This window comes from Notamacropus eugenii, chromosome 1, assembly GCF_028372415.1.
Source record: "Notamacropus eugenii isolate mMacEug1 chromosome 1, mMacEug1.pri_v2, whole genome shotgun sequence".
Lineage (NCBI taxonomy): Eukaryota > Metazoa > Chordata > Mammalia > Diprotodontia > Macropodidae > Notamacropus > Notamacropus eugenii.
The window spans coordinates 620,988,649-621,015,296 of NC_092872.1; the positions used below are offsets into that span (position 1 = coordinate 620,988,649).

At 38.2% G+C, this 26,648-nt stretch overlaps 1 protein-coding gene across 6 annotated transcripts in view; it reads right to left on the reverse strand.

Moving 5' to 3' along the window:
- Nucleotides 1-26,648, reverse strand: part of IDO2 (indoleamine 2,3-dioxygenase 2) — a 137,402-nt gene that overhangs the window by 83,986 nt on the left and 26,768 nt on the right. For 3 of the 6 annotated variants that reach the window (XM_072635108.1, XM_072635109.1, XM_072635107.1), the window contains exons 2-5: nt 12,157-12,252; nt 9,227-9,346; nt 5,738-5,856; nt 1,064-1,078 (exon numbers count right to left, since the gene is read on the reverse strand). In XM_072635108.1, the coding sequence (XP_072491209.1) occupies nt 1,064-1,078; nt 5,738-5,856; nt 9,227-9,346; nt 12,157-12,252 (350 nt within the window). Of the gene's footprint in view, nt 1-1,063; nt 1,079-5,737; nt 5,857-9,226; nt 9,347-12,156; nt 12,253-12,285; nt 12,350-26,648 lie in introns of all 6 variants that reach the window. The other 3 variants (XM_072635111.1, XM_072635110.1, XM_072635112.1) reach the window with 3 other exon arrangements.

Below are 26,648 nucleotides of genomic sequence, written 5' to 3' on the forward strand. Positions count from 1 at the left end.
TATTCAGAGAGCAAGGCACCTTCTCCTTCCCCCTTTCTCTTCTTCCCGAGTCTGACATTTCTGCGGCTTCTCAAGACTATCCAAAAGCTCAGGATCTCAGAATTTTGAAGTGGGAGGGACATCCATGGCCATCTAAGCCTTTTACCAATAACAATAACTATGAATCTATTTGAAATAATTCCTAATAATTATTCTATTCCAAATAATTCTAACATTTATATAGCTCTTTAAGTTTTACAAAACAATTTACAAAAATTATCTGATACTCATGACAGCTTTGGGAGATAGGGGCAGTTATCATCCCCATTTTGCAGAGGAGGAAACTGAGGCAGGCAGAGGTTAAGTCTATTGTCGAAGGTCACATAGCTGGTGAGTGTCTGAGTCCAGATTTGAATTCAGGTGTTCTTGACTCCAGGTTCTGGGATCTATCCACTGTACCACCTAGCTTCTTCTAAAAAAAAAATCCTGACAAAACACCTGACAAATGGTCACTGAGGTCCAAACTATTACCTTCTAAAGAAGCCCATTCCATTTTTTAAAATAACTGTGCTGGAAAGTTTTTCCTACACCAAACTTAAATTTGTTTTTGTTGTTTTTAATTTCTGACCATTGTTCCTAGTTTTGTTTTCTGGGGTCACCAAAACCCGTCTAATCACTCTTCCATAGGACAGCTCATCAATTACTTAAGCAGAGACACCTCCCCATTAACCCCATTTCTCTTCACCAGCTAAACATCTCTGCTTTCTACAGTCAGGGTTTATTTGACAGACTCAAGGTTCTTCACCATTTTGATTGCCCAACCCTAGTCATTTTCAAACTTGTCACTATCCTTGCTAAACTGGGGCATTCAGATCCAAACATAATATAGTAGGGTAAAATATGGCATGACTGTCCCCCCACCCCATATTGCTAAAAGTTATTCCTCTCTCTTAGTTTCCTCATTTGTAAAACGGGGATAATGACACCTAGTTGTTGTGAAGATCAAAGAACATAATGGACAAGAAAGTGCTTTGTACAATGTAAAGTTGAACATAGACATAGAAATGTAGAGTAAGGTAATTACCTGATTTCCAGTGGTCTATTCAGGTTTCAGGTATTGGTCAAAAAGATAAAAGGAAAGAAAACATCAGGAATTTAGTTTAACAAACATATATATTAAGTACCTACTGAATGCAGTAATCAAATATACTCCCTCCCTCTTTCTCACACACACACATTTACATAGTTCTTTTTTACAGGGCTTGGCTAGTGCCTAGATTCAGAGAGCTGGGGAAAGAGCCTCTGCAAAAGGTGAGAAAGAGAGAGAGAGAGAGAGAGAGAGAGAGAGAGAGAGAGATTGAGAAAAAGCAGATTGAGATAGAGACAGACAAAAATAAAGAGAGACAGAAATTGAGAGAAAGAGATAGAGAGGATATAGTGGATGTAATCTACTAGAGCAAACAGAAGGAGATGGGATCAAATGTGCACATACATAGGCTGGCCTTGTCAAGGAGAAAGGGAATCTTTTCATCAGCAACTCTGTCTCACTTAAATCCAATTCACAGGCATGTCGAGCCATCACCCCATGATGGCTCTGGTTCTCTGAAAACAAGGGGTAAACAACAAAGGAAAAGAGAGTGGAGTAAGATGTCTCAGTAAAGTGAAATGAGGAAGAAGCAAGAAAACAGAGCTCATGGCAAATGGCCTCTCAATTCTTTTCTGTGCAAGATATGAGAGGAAATCTTCAGCAGAATGACTGAGGGGAAAGGGTGTCACAGGAGTTTGGAAGAGACATGAATAGGTTTGGAAAAACCATTGTAAATAGTGGGACATTAAATCTATTAGAGAGGCCAGAAGGATTGGCGATTTGTAGTGGACCTAATCAACAAAATTTTTCAATTTCTTCTACTTCCATAGGCCAGTATATGGATAGGAGTGAATGAGGAAGATTGTAGGAATGATCCAAAATTGGGGTTTGGCTAGTCAGCAATAAGGCAAGTGGTATGGGGTTGAAGAGTTGAGAATAATGTGAATTGAGTCTGTTTCCCCAAGGAGTTAAGATAGGGAAGGGACGAAAGTGTAGCCAGTGCAAGAGTGATGGTGTAAGAAAGACTTTAAGAGTGGAGCAAGTAGAGAAAATGGAGATTACAATGAGTTTGTAGAGTAGGGTTATGTGTTGTAAGGCATAAAGAAAGAATTATAAAATATTATAATCAGATAAAGCTATATTAGAGTTAACGAATATGGAAGTGAAACATCTGCAGACGATGGCAAGATCGAGGGCTTGTTCTCTGTAGCTGAGGCAGAGTGGATGAGCAGGTCATAGGAACTGACAGTATCAGTATGTGTATTCCAGTACTACATAGGAGAGCAGCAGTTAACAGCATGTGTCTCCTACTTTTCAGGAAGAGACATGGAGTCAATTGCCTGGTAGACACCTCAAGGCATTTCCAACTCCAGCCTGCTGAAGCCTTTTCTAGGCAAAATCCATGAGTTGAAGCTGATTGTTACCAGAACTAACACAAAGTGAGGCCAGTTGAGGATTTACTGAATATACTTGACTAAAATTGATGAGCTAGAAAGTTTTGAGAATTGTTTTTTATGGAATTAATGAATGTCCCTAGACTTTAAGTGAAGAATTCTGGGGACAAGGCTTGGACAAAGGTGGTTTTTGCAATTTTTTTTTTTTTTTTTGCAAAATTGCAAAGTTTTGCAAAATTTTGCAAAAAAAGAGTTGTTTGGGGTTTTTTTTTTTTTTGCAAATTACAAATTATGAGAACATAGCTCAAGCTTTGATTGCCACCTGGTGGTTAGAATTAATATGGCATTCTGCAGCATCTAAATTCCTTCTAGAGCAAGCAACACTTTCCTCGTGGAACTAAGGGTGTTTTATATGTAAATTTAGCATCAAATTGAGTTCTAAGTAAGTCACTTACTAGTCCTGTACAGCTGGAATACAGAAGAGACAAAATTAGGCTGAAAAGGTAGGATGAAGGCAGATAGTGGAAAATCTGAAATACCATGAAGAGTTTGTGCTTTATCCTTGAGGCAAGAGGGAGCCATTGAAAGCTTTTGAACAGAGGAATAATGGTCAAACTTGATGTTTAACTTGGATGTTACTTGGAGGATGAATTGGAGAAGGGAAATACTCAGAACATGGAGGTCAGTTTGCAGTGTAACAGAATAATCCAAATGAGGATTTGAATGTGAGTAAATTTGACTAAGAGTAATGATTTCTTGGTTGGGGAAAAGAGGAAGAAAAAGGAATGAATAGTATGGAGGCAGAATCAACAAGATCTGACAGTGGAGGTTAGTAGCACCCTCCCTAGAAATAGGGAAGTTCGAACTAGAGATGGGTTGAGAGGGAAAGATTTCCATTTCCAATTTGGATATTTTCAGTTTAGGATGCCAGTGGAATACCAGGTAGAGAAATCCAGCAGGAAGCTGTTGATAAAGAAATGGATTGAGAGTATGTATGTGTTTGTGATAGATGGGAAGGAGGGGGAGAAAAAAAAGGAAGAGTCAGAGATAGAAACAGAGACAGAGAAACAGACAGAGATAGAGAGATAGACAAAAAGAAACAGAAACACAGAGATGGGGAGGAGAAAGTGGAATCAGAGAGGTTCCAAAATGCTTATATTAGAGGGGTGCCTTGAAAGCTACTTGTTCACCCATTCAGTTATGTCTGACTCTTCATGGCCTCATAGAGCTGTCCATGAGATTTTTAGCAAAGAAGCTGGAGGGGGTTACTATTTCCTTCTCCAGTATTTTGAGGCAAATATGGGTTGGGTGACTTGCCCAGGGTCACACAGCTAGTATGTGCCTGAGGTCACATTTGAACGCAGATCTTCTTAACTCCAGACCTGGTGCTGTATTCACTGTACCACTTAGCTTCCCCTTGAAAGCTGCTGCAGGGTGCCATACTTGTGAAAGCCACCAGGTGGTGATCAAAGTTTGAGCTATACTAGTTTACTTCAAAATACACGTTTGCAAAAAAGCAACTGTCTTAGCCTTGCCCTGGCACTTCTAGGTTCGGAATTTAAAGTCTAGGGGAATAGATTATCACCCTAAATGAATGGTATAACTCTCTTGGGAAATGATACCACTGACTTAAGTCATTCACCCTCAATCTATAGATTACCTCCTCTAGAAATCTAGAGAGAGGTCAATTCCATGAATAACCCCAGCTGGTGAGAGTCATGAGAATGTGCATTTATTTTGTATGGCTCAACCTGTGATTTCATTTATTTAGGGAACTCCCGGTGAAGAAACTCCTTCTGCCAGTGTAGCTTATCATCTCCCCTGCTATTGTCTTATACTCTTAGAAAACTGTGTGAGGGCCTGAGAAGTAAAATAACTTGCCCAGGGTCAAACAGCCAGTATATATCACAAAGGGGATTTGAACTCAGGTCTTCGTGACCCTAAGGCCAGCTCTCTATCCCATCTTGCCTTAAAATGGGTAAGGACAGAGATGGGGTCAAGAAGAATTGTCAGTAGGACTAGGGAGCAGGGGCTTAAAAGGTATAGATTGTGCCATTTGACTAGAAAACAAAAGGGTCATGATTTAAGAAAGGAAAGTGAAGACAGAATAGTGTACTAATCTGGGAGAAGAGAGAGGGTTGCAAGTACTGGAGGTTACAGTATGGAAAAAGACTAGGTTTAGGAGGAGTAAAACATAGTGGACAGGATTGGGAGCAGAAAGGGAACTCTGAGAGCACAAGCCCATAGAGGGGCTATAGTTATGGTAATCGCCTTCCTCATCTCCCAGAACACAGGGTTTCCTTCAGAAATGAGCTCAAGTTCATTTTCCATGAGTTTTTTCCAGGTCTCTGAATCTGCTAATGACTTCCCTTCCCCCAAATTATATGTGATTTGCATCTCCCTGTTTATGATGACCATGACTAATGCAAGCAATGAATCACAGGAAGTAGTCCCATGTATTTGAATTTGCACCATTTGAAGTTTTGATTCTGTAAAATACAATTGGTTCCAGCCAAATGGAAAGATGAGGTATGAATTCAACTCATGCAACCTCTTCATGAGCAAATAAAAACTGGATCACAAGAATAAGGGGAGCAGAATGCAAGTAGGGAGAAAAAGATGGAGAGAGGAACCAGTTAATGTAGGACCCTATTTTCTAGGACTGGTACAAGGGCTGAGGGATTGGCTTCTGGACTTGTCACTCCAAATATCAAATATCCAAATATGGATATAGGGAACACCATGAACAAAGGTGCCTACTGGGGCCCCAGGGTACATCTTGTCTGTTCATCTGGGTCAAGAAATTATCTAGCAACAAGGATTTCTGAGGGAAATGCCCCCAGGACAGTACCTTATGCCAAGATGGTAGAAAACAAAGAACATGGAGATCTGCCAGTCTTTGAGTCCGTAAAATCACAATCTCTTACTATGATGAGTACTTGAAGGCTCATAATCATTTTACTCTTTTATTTCTACTAAAGCTCTCTCTCTCTCTCTCTCTCTCTCTCTCTCTCTCTCTCTCTCTCTCTCTCTCTCTCTCTTTCTCTGTCTCTCTGTGTCTCTCTGTCTCTCTCTCTCTCTGTATCTCTGTCTCTCTGTCTCTCTCTCTCTCTCTTTCTCTCTCTCTCTCATCCACACCACCAGGCAAGCCCATCATTCCCTAGGTAACTTCTTTGCTGAGTAGACCAAGGTTCTGCAAGGATTTATGTTCACAAATTTCCATCTCTAACTGGATTTCATTTCTTTCCATCCCAGGGATATTTGCTACCAGACTTACCCATCTGGATCCTTTTTCTTCCAATTTGTTAGGACTAAATCTGAGTGCACCAGGATGGGAGGCAGACCCAAGGTCCGAGAGACTTCCACAAAGGGAAGGGCCAAGTTTCTCGGCAGAACCTGTTAGACACAGACATAGGCAGATGTACAGTCTGGAAACCTTGTGGGACGTTATTGTGGGGGCTCCCATTAGCAGCTGGGGGCAATCTAGGTTAGAATTAAATCTGCTCCCTTTAGGTCCTAAAGGGAATAATTGGGAACAAGAGGTAGAAAGAATTTGAAAGGAAGCTATTTCAGCTTAATACATGGAAACAATTATCTCCCACCTCTCTGTCTCTCTCTGTCTGTGTGTGTGTGTGTGTGTGTGTGTTTGTCTCTGTCTCTCTATGTCACATACACACACACACACACACACACACACACACACACACACACACACACACACACACACACACACACACCCCATACTAGTTCAGGTCCTCTTGATCATCAACTTGGACTATTACTGGACAACTTCTTAAACTTCACTCTACCTTCACCCTCTCCCACTTCCAATCCATCTCTTGTACCAGTAACATTCCCATCTCATTGTGATCTCTTTAAAAGCAAGGGGCAAGGATTATCTAAGGTCTGCACCCCTCCTACCTCCTAGCATAATCCTTTACACACACAGTTGATAGACTGAGAGGGTTTGCCCTCATTAGGGGTGCTTAGGAAGAGGGTGGGTGATCTTTTAGTGATACACTGTAGTAACAACCCTTTTCCAGGTATGTGTCTGACTAGCAGATGCTGAGGTCCTTTCTTACTCTGAACTATGGTCATTCTAGGATTCTTGATTTGATCAAGGTCACATCGTCAGCAAGTGTCAGAGCTGAGTTAATATTCTGACTCTGAAATCAGTGCTACTTTACAACGAGGGGAAGATATTCCTGAGATGGCCTAGAAGTGGCAAAGACTACTTGGGAAAGAGCTACAGCTTTGTATCTATTTGTAAAAAGTTCCAATAACAATTATAGTCTAGTAGGAAGAGGTGAGATATGCAGTCAGTCAATTAACATTTATTGACCTTCTATGCTCCAGGCACTGCCCTAAGCACTGAGTATACAAAGAAAGGGTGGGGGGAGTCTCTCTTCTCTAGTTGCTGACAATCTAATGGTACACAGATCATGGAATTAAGGTAATGATCAATACAGGAGGGAAGTAAGAAGACTTGAGGTTCAAAGGGAGAAGGAACGTTGCTCATTTGGACAAATCAAAGAAAGCTTCATGGAGGCTGGGGCCTTGGAAGCAAGGAAAATAGCATTAACAAGGGCACAAAGGCATGAAAACATAAGGCTTAGCTGGAATGTGATAATAATAAGTAGCATTTATGTAGCTCTTTAAGGTTTGCAAAACACTTACCTGTTATCTCATTTGATTTTCACAGCAACTCCTGTGAGATAGGTGTTATTATTCCCATTTTACAGATGAGATAACTGAGGCAGAAAGGGGTCAAGTGACTTGCCCAGGATAGTAGAACTATGAAGTACTTGAAGCAGGATTTGAATTTCTGATCTCCCTAACGTCAACTTTTATGCTCTACCCAATGTACCATCCCATGATGGGATGTTGAAAGGGAGAAAAGGCTGTAAAGGTTGGATTGAACAGACAGTGGAAGGCCTTGAATGCCTGGGTGAAGAAGTTAGATTTTTATCCTGTGGGCAACTGGGGACCAGTGAAGGGTTTTGAACAGAGAAGTACAATGACTAGATCTGTGATTAAGGAAATCCTTACCAGTGAAAGAATAGGGAACAGAAGGGATGGAAAGATATTATAATAACCCAATCATGTGGTATTCATATGTCTACTAGAGTAAAGGAGAGAGGAGAACATAGAAAATATGGAGGGTATAGAAGAGGCTTGGTCACTGGTTGGCAAGGCATAGGGAAGAATCACCAGTGATGTTGACAATGTTTTGAATATTGACATTATGGGAGACAATGTTTGAAATCAATTCATGGAAGATAACCATGTTTACTTCTAACATGTTCCTCACTGCTACTGTCAGATGTAGAATTCTTGGTCCTTGATCCTATTTCAATTTGATGCAAAAAACACTTAAGTACCTGTTATATACAAGGTGCTATGCTAGGCACCATGGATATAAAGGCAAAAATTATTCCATCACTGCCGCAGAGAGATGTCTATTGTACTGGGAGGATATACCATATGTAGACAGATAGTAAATATAAGATAATTTGAGGAGGAAGATATCACTAACAAATAAGAGAATTAAAGAAGTCTTCATGGAGGAGATGGCCCTGAGCTAAGATTTGAAGTAAAATTTAAGTTCTATAAGGTGTTGTGGGAGTAGTTCAAGTATATAGGGAATAACACACAAACACATAGAGGTGAGAGATGGAATGTTGAGGTTAGGGGAAAGCGTGTCCAATTTGGCTAGAACATAATACATAGAAGAGGAAGTGATAAAATATCAGACCAGAAAGATGGTTCTAAGTCAGATTTTGAAAGGACTAGATTGTCAGGCTGAGGAATCTATATGTTATACAAGAAGTAATAGGGAGGGAACCACTGAATATTTCTAAACAAGGTATAATATGGTCAAACAAATATGTCCTTAAGAAGATTATTTTTGCAGCTGAATAAAGGATAGATTAAATATATGAATAACTGAGAAGCATGTTGGCTAATTAGGAGGACAGTAAGGGCAGGCAGAAAATTAGGTACCACAATGAATAGAGAGGTGGACCTGGAGTCAAGCAGACCTAAGTTCAAATCTGACCTCAGACAGTTACTTGCTTTGTAACCCTGGGCAAGTCACTTAACTTCTCTCTGCCTCAGTTTTCTCATCTACAAAAATGAGAATAATAATATTTACCTTCCCATGTTATTGTGATGATTAAAATGAGTTAATACTTGTAAAGTGATGTGCAAACATTATCAATGCTCGTTATCATCATCATCATCATCATTATTGACTTTGCGTGCTGTTACTGTAGTGGTAAGACCACTAGACCAAAACTCATGAGATCTGGATTCTAATAACAGTTACTAATTGTATAACTTTGGTCAAATCATTTAATCTCTTGAGACAGCTATCAGCTGCCTCATCTATGAAATGGAGATAATATAAGCCCTACCTTACAAATGGGATTTTTGAGGATTACATGAGATGATAGATGTAAACATGCTTTGAAAAACAGCATGCTCTTAATAATTCTTGGGGTTGCTTTGAATCATTCTTCTTCTGGAGGCCAAAAAATAGGGTGAATGAACCTGATCTGATGACTTCAATAAATGGCACTTGGGACCCTAACCCTCTTATTCTTCCCATTCCCTCTCCAAGTTTCCCCAAGAAAACACACAAAAACCAAAGAGACTCCTTTGGGTGATGAGAAAGAGAGTAACAGGGGCATGGAATCTCTCTTGGGGGCTTAAGCCCCATTAATGGTCAGCTTCAAGAAAAGAGTCCAAGCTTCCTACCTCTTACCTTAGGAATGTTCTTCTCTCCTTCCTGCCAGACATATCCCATGGTAATGAAGCTAAGTAGCAAGTGGGCCAAGTGTAGTTCTCGATGATCTTTCAGGAGGTGACAGCTTAGTAAGGGCATCTGTCCAAGAGAAATTACCGAGTTGGTAGTGGGACCAAGAAAAGGAAAGGGAGGAAATGAATGCAGTAGGGGTTGTGGTGGTGTTGATAAAGGCAGAGAGGGAAGATGATGAGAGGGGAAAAAGTAGAGGAAGAGAGGGAAATGTGGGACAGGAAGGGAGATGGGAAAAAAGCCTGGTTTGTTGCTGAGAAACTGAAAAATACTGTGTTCACCTACTTCATCTCCTCCTCCCTGATCTACAGCCTGGAGTAGCCCCAGGCAGTACAGGCAGAATAGGCAAGTGGGGAAGATAAATTAGACTCTACCATTGTCTAACTGTCCTCTCCTTAATTTCCTTTCACACATACAGTCATGCTGTTGTTGTCATTCATCCTTCATTTTGGGGGAGAATCAATGGCATCTTGGGATGATATCTTAACTTGTGCATGAATTGGATTTAAGTGATGGAGAGTTGCACAAAGTCATCAGCCTCATTCTCTCTTTCAGGGTCATCGAAGTCCAATGGAAAGAAGAGTCAAGATCAACAGTGATGGCCCAAGATGCAGTGGACAGCCTTGGCATCTTCAATGTCTGGTCAAGCTCTAGGCACACTATAATGCTTGTTTCAGTCACCTTCATGGCCATTGGAGCAAATTCTTCTCATCTGCTCATATAGACATCCCCCTAACTCACCAACACATTTGAGGCCTATCAGTCACTCTTAACCTGGTTTAGCCTGACTAATAAAAACCACTCTAGCTACCTTCTTGGGCAACTAGGTGGTTCAGTGGATAGAAGGCTGAACCTGGAGTCATAAAAACCTGAGTTCAAATTCAACTTAAATGCTTACTAGATGTGTGACCCTGAACAAGCCATTTAACTCTATTTGCCTCAGTTTCCTCATCTGTAAAATGAGCTGGAGAATGAAATGGTAAACCATTCCAGTATCTTTGCCAAGAAAACCCCAAATGGAGTCACAGTCAGGAACAACTGAACCACAACAGGTACTTCTCCCCTCTATCTTTATTATTTTCTCCCTTTGTAAGCCTATCTGTTCCCATAGACTCAATTATTATCTGTATGATGATGAATCCTGTAGCTATATATCACTACCTCAATCTCTCTCCTGAACTCTAATCTAATATTTCCAACTGTATCCTGGATATCTCCAGCAAGATGTTCTACAGGCATGTCAAACTCAACATGCACAAGATTGAACCCTTTATGTCCTGTCCCAAATCTTCCCCTCCTACCAGCTTCCCTATTCCTGCTGATGGCATCATCAGCATTCCTGTTGTTTTCTCTCAAAGCCTCTCGAACAACCTTGAATCTTCCTGCTTCCTCACCCTCATCTCCAAACAGCAGTTAAGGTCTCTTCCTTTTACCTCCACAATATCCTATCATCCATCCTCCCCTCTGTCCTCACCTAGCTACCATCTCCAGTGAAGCTCTCTTAATATTGAGCAACTGGATGATTTTTATAGCCTCTTAATCAGCAATCTCTGCTACCAACTTCTCTTTTATCTAGTACATTCTTCACACAATTGCAAAACTAATCTTCCTAAGATGTAGATCTGACCTTCTAATTCCTCTACTCAAAATCTTTCAATGAAGCCATTTTATCTCTCTGGAAAAAATGTAAACTCCTCAGCCTAGCATTCCAGAATCTGACTACAACCTACCTTTTCAAAATCATTTCTCTCTAGTCTCCTTTATATTCCATCCCTCCCATATATACACACTAAATTTTATCCCTAATTAATCCTACTTCTCCTATCTCTGTGAATTTTTATAGGCTATCTTCAATTTGTGAGAACACTGCCCCCATAATGAAATCCTTTAATTCCTTTTAAAGAGATCCATGATTCATATGACCATAGGATCATATATTCAGAACTTTATGGGACCTTGAAGTCCATTGACTCAAACACTTTCATTTTAATAGGTGAGGAAATAAGGGTCAAAAAGGTTATTTGTCACAGGTTCCCACGGTGTCTGAGGCAGGATTACCCCAGGTGAAAATGATCCCAGTGCTATACTGGAGCTGGCTCATTAAGGTACTCAAGAGTTTATTGTTAAATTTTCAGTGTGAATATTTACACCCTGGAAAATGGAAAATGCTACAAATCAGGCATTGATTTATTATTTTGTTGATTATATAGGCTTAAGAGAATGATGAAGAAAGTGTTAATAATTCATATTAAACTTAAAGTATGTCATGAGTCTACATTTTACATGCATACACACACATACGCTGAGAGTTGGTTGTTAGATATTTACTAGCACAACACTGGGTTTCTCCCTCCCTATATTTCTTCTAGTACTTTACCTAGATACTCTTTTTTGCCCTTACCACATGCTATCTTGTGTCATAGTAATTTTTATATATATTTTTCCCCTCTGAGAAAAGCAATATAGTACCTTGTTTTTCATTTTTATATTTCCTCCAGTGCCCAGCACAGGCCTCATATAGAGATGGTACTTGGTAAACACCTGTTGTATTGAAAGTTTAAGGCAAAAGAGGTAATTGGAGACAGAGGGCCCTTTCTTGCCCACAGTGAAATAAATAGCAGTAGGAATCCCACCCCCATATGTAAACACACACCCACATAGATACTATGGAGACTCTCTATTGACCCAGTAAGTCCCTGAGGGCTGAATGCAGAGAAGGAAGACAGAAGAGAGAAGCAGAGACAAGGGGAAGGGGAGAAAAAGAGAAAGATGAGGTGGAGAGGAAGTAAAAGAGAAATAAGGATGAGAGGGAGAAGGGTGAAGACAGACAGAGGTAGAGACAGGAAAGAAGAGACAGAAAGATCGAAAGTGAAAGTTACCACATCCACTCTAACTCGGAGCTGATGACTCTCGATCATGAGAGGTAAATTACTGGCTATTTCCACCCAGGGCTTGTAGTAATGGGAAAGTTCCTTCTGTGTGTAAAACAAAAGCAAATATCTCAGTACCTTGACCAATCTTGGAATCCCCATGCGGGATATAATTCCTCAGAGGCTAGGAAACAAGCTGCTTCTATTAAACAAAGTATGAAAAATTTCAAAACAATGTTCCTGTTTGGCAACCTTCCTTGTGTCAGAGCATTAAAAAGCAAAATCATTATTGCAATGACAGTAACCATCTGCAACCACAAAAATTCATATGCATAAACAAGATGAAAACAAGTAACAAAATAATAAACTCCCATAGTTTAAGAAAAGTTTAAAATGCATCTATTAACTTGAACGAAGCAGTTTGAAACTTATCAAATTTCATCTGGCTCATTTCCTTGTTCCCTTCTGAATCTGTATTTTTTTTTCAAGTTTTATTGCTCTTATCTTTTTAAAGTGACCTACATTACCCTTGGGAAATTTTTCAGTGTTTTAAAGAATACAATCCCCATAAGCCTTTGCTCTCTCTGAAACAAAGGCTTATCTTTCTAGCATAAGTGTTCTTCTGGTCATGCTGAAAGACTACCAGTTATGGAATATCACATTCTCTGAAAAATTCAAGTGGAGAGTCCCTCAGAGTAGGAAATGGGCCCATGAGGTTACAACACTAAATAAGCTTTATGCAGAAGAAATAGCATAAAAGATGTCATCTGGGGAGGTTTGACCAAAAAAAAAAAAAAAGATGGACCAACTAGTCACATAGGGGAACCAAGGGAAAAGTAATAGAAACCTGTTTGATCCATTAGCTTCTACTCAACATTAAGGGGGCTAGAAGAAGACTCACAGAAGAACATCAGCTAGATCTCAGTGCACAATTCATTGATTCATTCTGTAAGCATTTAGTAAATGTCTAAAAAGGGTCAGGCACTATGCTAGGCACTTGAAAAACATGACTTAAAGGACATACATAGTTCCAGCCCTCAAAGAACTTCTGTTCTATTGGGAGAAGGAAATGTATATAAAGATAATACAAAGTGATTTTAGGGATGTGCTACAAACTAGGGAGAGGGTGGGACTCAGGAAAGGCCTTCTGTGGAAAGTAGCACTGAGATGACCTTGGAGGGAGGTTAGGGATTCTGCAAAGCAGAGAAGAAGAGGGAGTGCACCTACCTGCCTCCACAGCAACTTGAAGGATATAAAATAGGATTACACAAATCATTTACATATCTATGTAGTGCCATTAAAACTTAGCAAATAGAGATTAAAAGAGAAATCCTATTTACAATAACTACAGAACGTATAAAATACTTGGAAGTCTGCCTGTCAAGATACACACAAGAACTATATAAATGCAATAGCAAGCCACTCTTGACAGAAATACAGATTTAAATAATTTGAAAAATATTAATGCTTATGAGTAGGATGAGTCAATGTGATAAGAAAGACAACACTACCTAAATTAATTCATTTATTCAATACCATAACAATCAAGCCACCAAAGGATTACTTTATAGAACTAAAAAACAACAACAAAAAAAACCCAAACCAGAATTTATAGGGAAACAAAAAAAAAGAAATGTCAAGAATATCAAGGGAAGTAATGAAAGAAAGTGAAAATAAAGGAGACTTCTTGGTGCCAAATATCAAACCACATAGCAAAGCAGTTATTATCAAAATAATTTAGTACACGTTAAAAAACAGAGAGATTGATCAGGGGAATAGATTTTGTACATACGTACAGAAGCAAATGATACTTGTGCCCCAGTATTCAGTAAACACAAAGACCCTAGCTACTAGGATAAGGACTCAATGCTTGGGAGAAAAAAAATTGCTAAGAAATTTGGTCAATGGTATCGAAGAAATTAGATTTACACCAACACTTACTTCATATACTAAAATAAGTTCCAAAAGGATATATAACCTTTTTATGAAAAGTCACATGATAAATTAAAAAGACAGAAAGAAAATTATCAGATCTATGAGTAGCAGAAAAGTTCATGAAAAAAATGAGCAATGGAGAGGATCAGAGAAGATAAAATGGATTAATTTTGGTTTTATAAAATTAAAAAGTTTTTGCACAAAATAATCCAAAACAAATTGATTAGAAAGAAAACAATTTAACCAGAAAAAATCTTTTTAGCAAGTTTCTCTTTCTCTCATTTCCAAGATATATAAGAAACTGGTTGAAATATAAAATAATAAGAGACACTTCCAAAATAATAAAGGGTCTAAGGATACAAATAGGCAATTATCAAGGAAAGACACCTAGGCTATCTATAGCCATTCATTTTTTTTAAATGGTCCAAATCACCCCACATAGATAAATGCAAATTAGAACAATTCTGAGGTCCCTCAGATTGAAAAGATGACAATAAAAGGAAAATGATAAATGTTGGAGAGGCTATGGAAACAATCATATTGGTGCACTGTTAAGTGGACCCAAGAATGGACACAACTGTGCTGGAGAGCAATTTGGAATTGTATACACAAAAAATTACTAAACAATTCTTTCCCCTTGACCCTGTTTTGTCACTACTAGGCTTGTAATCCAAAAAGAAAAGATAAAGAAATAGAAAAACGATGCTTTTCAGTTGGGGAATGGCTGAATAAGTGGTGGCATATGAATGTGACACAATGCCAATGTGGTGTAAGAAAAGGGAAAATTGGTGATTTCAAAGAGATATCAAAAGACTTATATGAACTGATGTACAATGAAGTAGGACCAGAAGAACAATTTATATTATAATACCAAGATTATAAAAATGAACAATTTTGAACACTTTTATGAACTGATTGATGAAAAATGAAATGAGCACAACCAGGAGAAAAACTTGTACAACAGTGTAAAGACAAGCAAGTCTGAAAGCCAAAAGAACTATTACCAATGGCATAACCATCCATGACTCTAGAGGACAAATTACGTTGCATACTATCCACCTCCTTACAGAGAGATGAAGGATTTAGGGTGCACGTGAGACCTATAATTTTGTATATAGCCAAGAAGGGAATTTGTTTGGCTTCACTATGCACATTTTGCTAGGAATTCATTTTTCTTTTATCTTTTTTTAATTGGTAAAGTGGAATGGGAAGAAGAGAAAATAAATTTCTGTTCATTAAAAAAAATTTAAAAGAGAGGTGAGGTGTTTGCTGTGATGTAGAATGTTGCATGCACTTTCAGTTGAGGTCACTATATAATTTAATTGTTTTTCTTTGGTACGATAGACTGCTCAAGGAATGGGGGTAATCTGTGAATATTTATAATGTGATTTGTAATATTTATGACAGAAAAATTAAACAGAAAAATTGAATAAACAGAAAATTTGAATAAAAAAGAAATTTTAATTTAGCAAATGTGTGGAAGATGGGTTGGAAAAGAGAGACTCAAGGATTTCTAGTATCACATTCACATAGGTATAAATGGATTTTAATTTGCATTTTCTAGGAGCTACTCAAATTGGAAAATAATGATAAATCAATCAAAACATCAAAGGATTTTATTTATTTAATTACTAATCACTGTGAATATTGTTTAGTTCTGCTTTCTTAGTTGGCATCACTTCATGTTAGTCTCCTCATATTTCTGTTTATTTTGATATTTCTCGTGGCATAATACTATTTATGGAGAACATATTAATTTATATCTGTATTACTTTATATTACTATGTTTATATAATATATTCTTAAATGTATTTATACATATAAGCTATGTATGTAATACTATTTATACATATATAATTTACACATAGTATAATACATTTATTTACCAGCATTGATTCAACTATTCCCCAAATACTCACAACTGGGTTGCTTCTAGATTGTTTTTCTATCAATGCAATCACCAGATCTGAGTCAAAAGGTATTTCAGAGGTTATCTAGTCTAACTTGTACCTATGCAAGTATCTCTTCTATAACAGTTGTCAGAAAGTGTTAACCAGCTTTCACTTAAAGAGTTCCAGAAAAGAATTAGTTGGTTTGTTGATTTTCCCCTCCCAAAATGGACAATTTCACTTTCAGAAAAGTCCAATTATTAGAAGGATTTTCCTTCTTTAAAGTCTGAATCGAACTCTAACTTTTTGAAATATCTATACATTTTTGATCAAGAAGAACAAATACAATCTCTCTTCCATATATTAGCACTATAATGGCTAGGTGGTACAAATGGTTTGAGTGCTGGCACTAAGTTCAAATCCAACCTCTGATATTTACTTGCTGGGTGACCCTGAGAAACTCAGTTAATCTTTGGTTGCCTTAATTTCCTTATCTATAAAATGGGAAATATTGGTTTTACCTACCTACCACAGTTGTGAGAATAAAATGAGCTAATATTTGTGAAGTGAATTGCAAATCTTAAAGTGCTACAAAAAGTCTGCTATTGCTATTCCTGTTGCTGCTGCTGCTACTGCTGCTACTTCCTACTACTGTTGTTACTACTACTACTATTCTACTACTGGCTACTACTGCTGTTGCTACTTTCTACTATTGGTAATTATTACTACTGCTACTGCTGCTTCTACTGCTACTGCCACAACCTTCTGAGGTAGATACTGTTTTTAATCCTCATTTTACAGATAAGGAAACTGAGACCACCAAGGGTTAAATGATTTGACCAAGATAACACAGCTAATAAGTATTTGAGGAAGGATTCAAACTAGAGTCTTCCTTAATCTACTCCTGCACCACTTTGATGTTTTTATTTCTTATGCATTTTGTCAGAAAAGCCAAGATGATGGAGAAAAGGCAGGCTAAGCACTACCCAAAACCCCTCCAAACAACTTTAAATAATGCCTCAAAACAAATTCTGGAGCAGCAGAAAGGACAGAGTGAAGCAAGCCATGGAAAAGGTCAAAAGGGATTTTAAGAATCAAGTAAGAAAGGCAGAGGGAAAAAGTGGGAAGAGAAAAGAGAGTGATACAAGAAAACCAAGGGAGGGGGAAGAGTCAACAGCTTAATAAAGGAGGCATGCACAAAAAAAATATTGAAGAAAATCTTTAAAAAAAAAAATGGTAAAATGTCAAATGGTAAAAGAGGCGCAAACATCTAATGAATAGAATACCTTGAAAAGCAGAACTGGCCACAAAAATTTACATTTTGTCCAAAATGGAGCACAGTAAAAACCCTGTGCCCCATACTAGTGTCTTGTATTGCAACCTAAGAACGCCTTAAACTTTTGACATATGTTGAGGCTATAGCCCACTAAACCCATGAAGTTCAGGTTTTTTAAAGATGTAATAATAATGGAAATTAAATAATAATGTTGCTAAGAATATCTTTTATTTTAAAAAGGCCTTTTTTTTGACAATGATAGTATTAGGATATGAGGAAAGGAAAAGGAATAATCACTTATATCACTCTTACAATCTACCAGGCACTTTACAAATATTATCTCATTTAATCCTTAAAACAGCCCTGAGGGATAGGAGCTATGATTATCCCCATTTCCAGTTAAGGAAACTGAGGCACAAAGAGATTAAGTGATTTGCCCAGAGTTGGACAGATAGTAAGTATCTATGTTTGGATTCATACTCAGTTCTTTCTGACTCCAGATCCAGTGCTCTATCCACTGTGCCACTTAGACGTCTTCTTGTTATAAAATCTTTGGGTCCAAGAGAGTAAACAGTTTGTTTTGGCCTCTTAGTTTCTAAAAAGATCATGCTAATTTGTGACTGCAGTTACAGTGTGATAACATCCCTGTTTTTCTAAAGCCCTACTAACTTAATTTGCATCTCTCTAATGATTAGAGAATTTTAACATTTTTCCACATAGCTATTGATAATTCATGTTTCCATTTCTGAGCATTGTTAACTCATATTTAACTACTTATATACTTCAGAATGGTTTTTACTTTTATAATTTTGTTTTAATTTAGAGATTTTATGTCAGACTTTCATCATATATGTATGTAGCAAAACTATTTTTCCAATCTGTTTATCTTCTTCTCTGAATGAATTATTTTGATTATTTTAAAAATTCTTATTTTTGTATTCTCCGAAGAAGACCATGCCATCAGAAAAATAATGGCATGACTTGCACTTGACTTTGTTTTGACTGAGGGAGGGTTGTGCAGGTCACCAGCCTCACTTCTCCTCCAGAGCCATCTGAATCCAGTGACCAGAATATTCATCAGGATGACTGGAGATGACCCAGGACGAGGCAGTTGGGGTTAAGTGACTTGCCCAAGATCACATAGCTAGTGAGTGTCAAGTGTCTGAGGTGAGATTTGAATTCAGGTCCTCCTGACTCCTGCACTTGTTCTCTATCCACTGCACCACCTAGCTGCGCCTTTGTATGCTCTATTATATTGCATAAAACCTTAGCCTGAAAGGGCCAGGGTCTCACATAGCATCCTAGGCCATCTCCAGCCATCCTGATGAATATCAGGCCACTAGATCCAGATGGCACAGGAGAAGAAAGTGAGGTTGGTGACCTTGCACAGCCCTCCCTCACTCAAATCAAAGTCAGCTGCAAGTCATGTCATCATCTTGATGTCATGGTCCTCTTCGAGAACTAAGGACAAACACAATATATGGTAATTTGTTGTATTTGCTGAATAGATATTAACTTTTCTCCCTTCCACAACTTCCATAAGCATACATTCCATTATACAATAGCATTTACATCACTCCTTTTGGCAGGCATACCAGCTTGCTGACTAGATTAGTTCTGATTGCACAACCTATGACAGCTTCACTGCCCTCACCTTCACTGTGGCCACTTCAGTTCCAACTCCAGTAAGCTGGCCTTCATTTGCCAGCCTTGCGTTTATGAAGTACTTTAAGGTATATAAAGTGCTTTGCATATGTTATCTCATTTGACCCTCCCAATAATCTGGTGAGGCAGATGCTATTAACATTGTCATTCAATAGATAAGGAAATTGAGGCTAGGAGTTAAGTGACTTGGCCAGGGTGACACAGCCAGTAAGTGTCTGAAGTAGGATTCAAACTCAGATCTTCCTGACTTCAAGTCCAACACTCTTATCTCTGTACCACCTAGCCATATTATCTTCTAACTTTGAATGATTTTAAATATATAATATATATGCATTTATACACATATAATTGATCAATTTGGAATGTACAATGGCATAAGGTAGAAGATGTGGATCTAGTCCAGTAGTGTTTTGTTATGTAGGATTTATCTAAATCTAGTTTAAGGTATTTCTTGAATTCTAGTTCATGAGTATTTCATCTATTCCACTGATCATAAGATCATAACTTGGAGCTGAAAGGGTTCTTATATAACATTCTGTCTAATTCCCTCATTCTCTAGATGAGGAAATTGAGGCATAAAATGAATAAATGATTTTTCTACAATAACACAGGCAGTAAGTGACAACAACAGTATTTGAACTCAGGTCTTCTGACTACAGATCCAGCACTCTTTCTACCACATCATTGCCCACCATTTTTTTTTAAATCCACTATCAGATAGTTTTTAAAAGTACTGTTAGAGTACAGTTTGAAACTTGGAAGCACAAGTTTCTTTAATTCCTTTTTGTCTCATAATTTATTTCATGTTCTTGTCTATTTGTTCTTTCACATAATAATATTTTATACACAAAGCCAGGGCTGAACTTCTTTCTCTTCTTTTCTTTTTTGATAAAAGACTGTGGAAATGTGACCTTGTAATATATTTTTTACTTAGGTGAATATTCAAAGGCTTTAGCTGATTGCATTATATGATTCAGAACAAAAATCCAGGAAATTTAACTGCATTATTCAGGGGGAAAAATAATAAAAAGATGGAAAAAGAATAGATGCTGTGAGAAGTAGGGAGAGAAGGAATAGGAACACATGAATTTGCCTTTTCCAAGGATCTATCAATGCTCAAAGATCCTAGACCTGGACTGCTATGTGATAGGTTGCACAGGAGTCCAACTTTTGCTCCAATAGTGAAATAAAAAAGAATACCAAATTATACTATGACCAATGTTAATATTTAATATAAATTTTAGACTTTAATAAGGGTCAAAGTTTGAATTAAGAAGAGCCTGGACCTAATAGTCTCCTTTGTTTAACTTAGAAGATACCTTTTGATGTCAAGCAAACAAATGGGACTTCCTTACCAGACCCTTCTTCTGGCGTCTTAGTGATAATCAAAGGCCTGATTAGGAAAAGATATCTGTTATCTGGGTGATGGGACCTTTTCCTTATCTTAAATCACAGAGATATGCTGTGATTTATGCTATGAATGAAGATGCCCATAGCTTGGGATCATAAAACCCAACTGACGCCACTTTTGTTTACAATGTGTCTATCTAAGAGAATTCCTTTCTCATGGCAAAATGTACTTAAGACAGTCGATTTCTGTACTAAGTCAGCCAGTTCTGATCCTGGCGCCATAGCGCTATGTAACTGTTTTCTTTATGGGGAATTGATTAATTAATTAAATCATAAAATGTATGCATTTAGCCTGTTGCCTTTCCTTAACAAGTTTTCAGGTCAACAGTTATGGCGCCCAAACGTGGATTGGAACTGAGGAACAGGACGGACATTTCCTCATCTCGCCAACGCCAGGACTCCGGCGCCAATAGGAACTATTTTTCCTAGAGTCCTGGGCCTTGACGGGGTCGGGGTAAGTCCTTCCATTCCCAGCTTCCAAAGAACTCTCACTTTAAATTCCCTTTAAAGGAAACTCTGGGGACCGGAGACCAAGTCGTGTTAAATCACTCTGTATTACTTAGGTCTCCTCTGGAGATCGATCTCAGGAAACTTAGCACAGGTATTGCTAGCACTAGTGTCAATCAACTAAAGATAGCCCTAAATTACGTTGGCCACCACAGGGCTCTTTTGGACCGGTCAAAGTTACTTTATCTTACAACCAAATTAAGTTCAAAGGCCAACAAAACAACTAGCCAGCAGCGAGAATGTTTCCTCCTGGGCTTGCTGACTTGGCTGAGTGAGAACAAAAGACATGTAGCCTCTTCCCTGTAAGGCTGGGAGCTGCTTCAGCACCTAGCCGTGTCCTGGCAAAAATCCTTTCTTCTTCAAGGGCTCCAGTCTGTCTTTACCTTCACTCCCTCCACCCTATTCCTTGCCCCTTTCTTTCCTCCCCTTCCCCTTGAAGGCCTCTGATCTGGGGAAACTGACAGCACCTAGATGCAATCTTTCCCCTCGCCTTCCCCTTCCCCTACCTTAGACCTGAGGAAGGCAGCCTCTGTTCAAGCCTCTGTTGCCTCCCTCCTCCCCATTCCCCCTCCCCACTTTCCTTTAAGGACTCTGGTCCTGAAGAGGACAGTTACAATCCACCTAAGAACTAGAGGCCTTGAACCTATTCCCATGGGGCCTGTTTCTTTAAGACAGTCAGAAACTTTGGGGCACCAAGAATCCCCACCCCTCCAAAGACCTCAGGGGTGCTCTGAGCAAAGGCTGCAGGACTCCCCTTTACTATCAGGTCTTGGATTCTTGCAACCTCATTGTCTCAGAATAATAATAGCCAATTCATGATGAGGATTTCTAGCAAGCTTCTAATTGCCTTCTCTCTCTGGGTTGTTTTTTGTGAGCTCAGTTTGTATTTGTCCTGTTGTCAATCTGTCGGTCAGTATATGTCCCTGTCCATATCGTGTGTGCTTTGAATGTCTATTATCTTGTAAGATTTAAATGCAAGCAGCCAGACTTTAGGGGCTGCAGCTAGGGAAATAGACAAAATTTTAACACTTTTCTTTGTTATTCTGGTCTGGCCAACCTGGAATTACAATGGAAAGTTAGATCATCTTAGGTAAAATCATTTTAGCAGATTTGTATGTTGTGAAATTAATCAGAAATATTTGGGGAACTGATCATTTGAAATGACTCCTAAGACTGTGGGTAGCCCACCTTTCTAGGTAAAACTTGGAAATGCCACCTAGGTCCTAGACATTCCTCCCACACTGTCCCAGCACCTGCCTATCGCCTTAGGGGCTCAGTAAATTCTGCTGCTGGGGAGGTTGGGGGAAATGTGGAAGAATTCTTTAAACTCTGCCTACAAAAATCACCACCACTGAGACATCAGTTTCTCTGCTCTTGGTAAGCTTCACTTCTCTGTTCAATTGCAAAAAAAGTATTTTATCTCTGTTTGACCCATTTTCTGATTTGTAAAAATAATTATGCTTGTTGTTATGGGATCAAAATGATAAAATGATTGTAAAATGCTTAACATAATGACTGGTATATGTTACATACAACATTATTATCTTTCTAATGTAATTGTTAACTTTGAAGTAGTTTTAATTGTTAAAAGTAATAAGATCAATAATTTCTGGAAATGCAAATTATACCATCTGCAGTTATTGTTGCGTTAAAACTGTATTTCTAGGATTGTATTTCTGAATTTCTCTTAGATTGTGAAAATTGAGTGACCACTATAATCTAGAAATAGTGTTAGAGCAATTTTTTATTTGAATTTTGTTGAAACTAAAAGATGTTGGGAAAATTGTGTAACACCAGTTATGTTACTTTATCAGTCCTGCTTAACTTTGTCTTATAATGTTTTATAATTGCCATTTAGAAAACCAGGTATTATCACCCTTGTCTGTTAAAAAAAGTTGAAGCTAAACAATTTGGCTATCTTCTATGAAGCTGTAGGATTGTTAACTAAGTTATTTGGGATTACTGTTTTAATGCTGAAACCTAAAACTGTTAAGTGATTCCTGTGTATGGAAAGGAGGGAATGGAGTGAAAATTAGACTCCCTCTGCCCATTGAGAACAGTCCCACAGTGGAGTGAAAACTTTATTTAAATTCCTTCTGTTCATTCAGAACAATCCTCCCATTCCTGTGGGTAAGATCATCAGTCCTAGTAAAGGAATTTGGTTGGTTAATGCAGATGCTAAATAATGAATATTACTTGCACAGAAATTGTAATAGAGAGAATTTTTAATCATTGGTTTTTCACATCAGGACAAGTTTTAAATTTGAGAAGGAAAGATGCTAAATGTAATCCTGCTGGGGTTGGAAGCTCAATTCCATGTGGACAGTCTCGGGCGGGTAAAGGTGGGAACTTCTAAATCTTAGAGTTCTCACGAGGCCCCCCAGGAAACGACTGGGAATCGAGGTGAACCGAGCTATCTCATGTATTTCCGCCTCTTCCCGTGAGAAACGTGATGGGAGAGAGCTCTCCCCACCCTCGAGATTGTCCCGGATCTGGGCACACCCATTGTTACCTAACAGGAACGGTATTCAGATGCAAACTATGCGGCTGGAGAGCTTAATTGGAGTCAGGAAAGCCTGAAAGCGCTCTTAGCGCGGGCGGGGCGGGGACAGGACAGAAGGCTCCGCTTTTCCTCTCTCCGCTCTTCCCTCCCCCTCTTTCCCCACTTACACTTCTACTTCCAATCTCTTATTGTAAGATCTTGCCTCCTTGGGAGATTCTTCGCTCCCTCCTGAGGAAGAATTCCCCTGCACTTGTAACCAGAACCCTGAATAAAGCTCAACCCTTGTTCAACTCTGATAGGTCTCTTCTCTCACATGAGTATCCGGTTTGGCCAGCCAAAGACCTCCGATAGAGGTAAGGTAAGACTCGGGTAGCCCACAGGTCTCTAGGCCTGGCATAATCCCTTATGTGTGTGTGTCCTGGTAAATCTTTATTGTTTATTGTAACTCCAAGAAACTGTTTTTAAGGAAGAGAAATAATTCCATCAAACTATAAATTTAGTCATTAACCTCTTTGCTTTGTTTAAGCTGGAATGAGATTCCAGTACAGTTATGCTAGTAAAAAGTAATAACTTAGGATCTATCTTGTCTTATGGTTAAAATGCAAAGGCAAATGGAATAATCTGGGTAATAGGATTGAGAGATTTGGAAAGATAAATTAAGTTCTGTTTGAAACTATGAAAGGTAGATAAGATTTGGGAATAAATATGGGTTATCCAAACCCCTCTTGCTCCTAGACAGTTGTTCTGGATACTTTTGTGTCAGTTTCAGATAGTTTAAAGTGTGAGGAAGTATTTTATCTGAGGGATACCAGCCAATGTTGATTTGCTATATAAGACTGGGACTGCAATTTACTATTGTTTGAAGCTCTGATTACAGGAATACTTGTCTAAGTTATCATAAAGCCAGTTGACATGTGCTGCAGGCTAATGGTGGATGCATGGAAAGGTTTTGAAGACGACCTTGGACACGGCCAAGGTAGGATCATCTTAACTCTATTTCCCAAAAGTGCTACTTCCTTTCTGAAAAAGGAAATTCCCCACCTGATTACTCCAAAGCCCTGCTTTCAGCACCTGGTGACCTCACATGTCAGATAATAGCTTATTCCTGGAATCAACCAGAACTAAGGAGATCTTTTCCTTCTGTTAACATTGTCTCTCTCTCTTTTTTTTTATAGCAAATCTTTATAATCAAGAAGTTCTGAAAGTACAATACTAATTCTATCAAATAATAAATGGAAATTGGAGCATCTCTGCGTTATTATAATGGGGTGTAGGAATGAATAGCTTACAACTTTAACCTATATTCCTGGCCAAATAAATAAATATAAAATAGAGATAACATCAAGGAAATGATTAGATCAGGTAATAAGACAAAGATGTAATGTGATAGATGTCTAATTAGAGTAGCAAATTTTGAGGAAAAAATATGCAAATGTATATGATTGGCTTCTAAAATTTATCATGCTTTTGATAATAAGATCTCAAATCTGGATTTTTGCACAAGATTGTATAAGATAGTGGTAAATTATTTCTTGTCTGTTAAAATATCTGTCCAACAAGTTAAAAGGCAGATGAGTTCATTATTTAGTTGAACCCTCACATTTTAAAAGATTCTTATTTCAGGTAGAAGATTTAGGTAAAAACAGAAACAGCAAATAAGATAAACTGAAATTTTCTGAAATTTCAAAAATGGAGAACAAATTTTAAGTAATTGTACTAATTTATACTGTCAGAAGTATCTGGGAACTTCCAGATTTGAACTAGAAAGGCAGAATTTTCATTTTGAACTATCCCAAGAATAAAACCTGTTGTTAAAGAAAAGATATCTAGGTATCAGATGACTACATGAGAAATCTGGGATTCAAAAGGTGATGTTTGAATGAAAATCAAGTATGGATTACTGAGATATCAGGAATTTAATGTTAATTAACGATTGCATGTATTTGTATGGTTCATGTTTAAGTTTTCTTGTTTTATATTGGTGACATGCGAATCTCCCTTTTTCAGGACTAGTCTATTGTGAGCCATACTTACCTGACAATGTAAAAATGCAGTTTTGTGAACTGAAAAAAAAAAAAACAAAAAAACAAAAAACACTTCAATGTGTTGTTTGAGCCTAGCCCTGCGTGGCTGGGAAACTAAACTATTGCTAAGTGCTTTTTGCTATGTTAACTATGTTGTATTGTTTCATTTCAATTATCAAACCATGTTTTCTGGGAGACCCTGTCAGGTTTTCTGTATAGACTCTTGGATCCATCTGTCACCTCCATTGCCGCTGCTCCTGAGTGCACCATGCCCTCCAAGTTTGAAAGGGCCTGAAGAATATGACATCAGACAGAGACAGCTTTCCCAAGACCTACATGAAGATTTAGTTTTTCATATCTTTGTTGGTCTACAGGCGAAGCCTTCAGCTTGCCTTTGACCAAAAGGAGGGAATGTTAATATTTAATATAAATTTTAGACTTTAATAAGGGTCAAAGTTTGAATTAAGAAGAGCCTGGACCTAATAGTCTCCTTTGTTTAACTTAGAAGATACCTTTTGATGTCAAGCAAACAAATGGGACTTCTTTACCAGACCCTTCTTCTGGCGTCTTAGTGATAATCAAAGGCCTGATTAGGAAAAGATATCTGTTATCTGGGTGATGGGACCTTTTCCTTATCTTAAATCACAGAGATATGCTGTGATTTATGCTATGAATGAAGATGCCCATAGCTTGGGATCATAAAACCCAACTGACGCCACTTTTGTTTACAATGTGTCTATCTAAGAGAATTCCTTTCTCATGGCAAAATGTACTTAAGACAGTCGATTTCTGTACTAAGTCAGCCAGTTCTGATCCTGGCGCCATAGCGCTATGTAACTGTTTTCTTTATGGGGAATTGATTAATTAATTAAATCATAAAATGTATGCATTTAGCCTGTTGCCTTTTCTTAACAAGTTTTCAGGTCAACACCAAAAATCAAAAAAGAAGCTTTAGTAGCTCCTTCATTCTACCCAAGTCTGCAAATATAATGAGAAGCTACAAACCCTGAAAAAGAAGTTTTCCTCCTCTTCCACCTCTACCTCCCAGAAACCACAGGGTAAACAAACTAGAAAACTCTGGCAACCAACTAGGAAAGCCCTAGGGAGTACATAGGTCACACAGTGACGTTATAAGAGATACTTGAGGAGGAAGGAGATAAAATTTGCAGCACCTTTTCTGGGAATGTACCAAAGGTAATAGAAAATCAGTCAATACCCCATCTGGGGAAGTTTCAGAGAAGGCATAAGAAACAATATTCCAGACAGGGAAATGATAGAAGAGAATGAAAGCA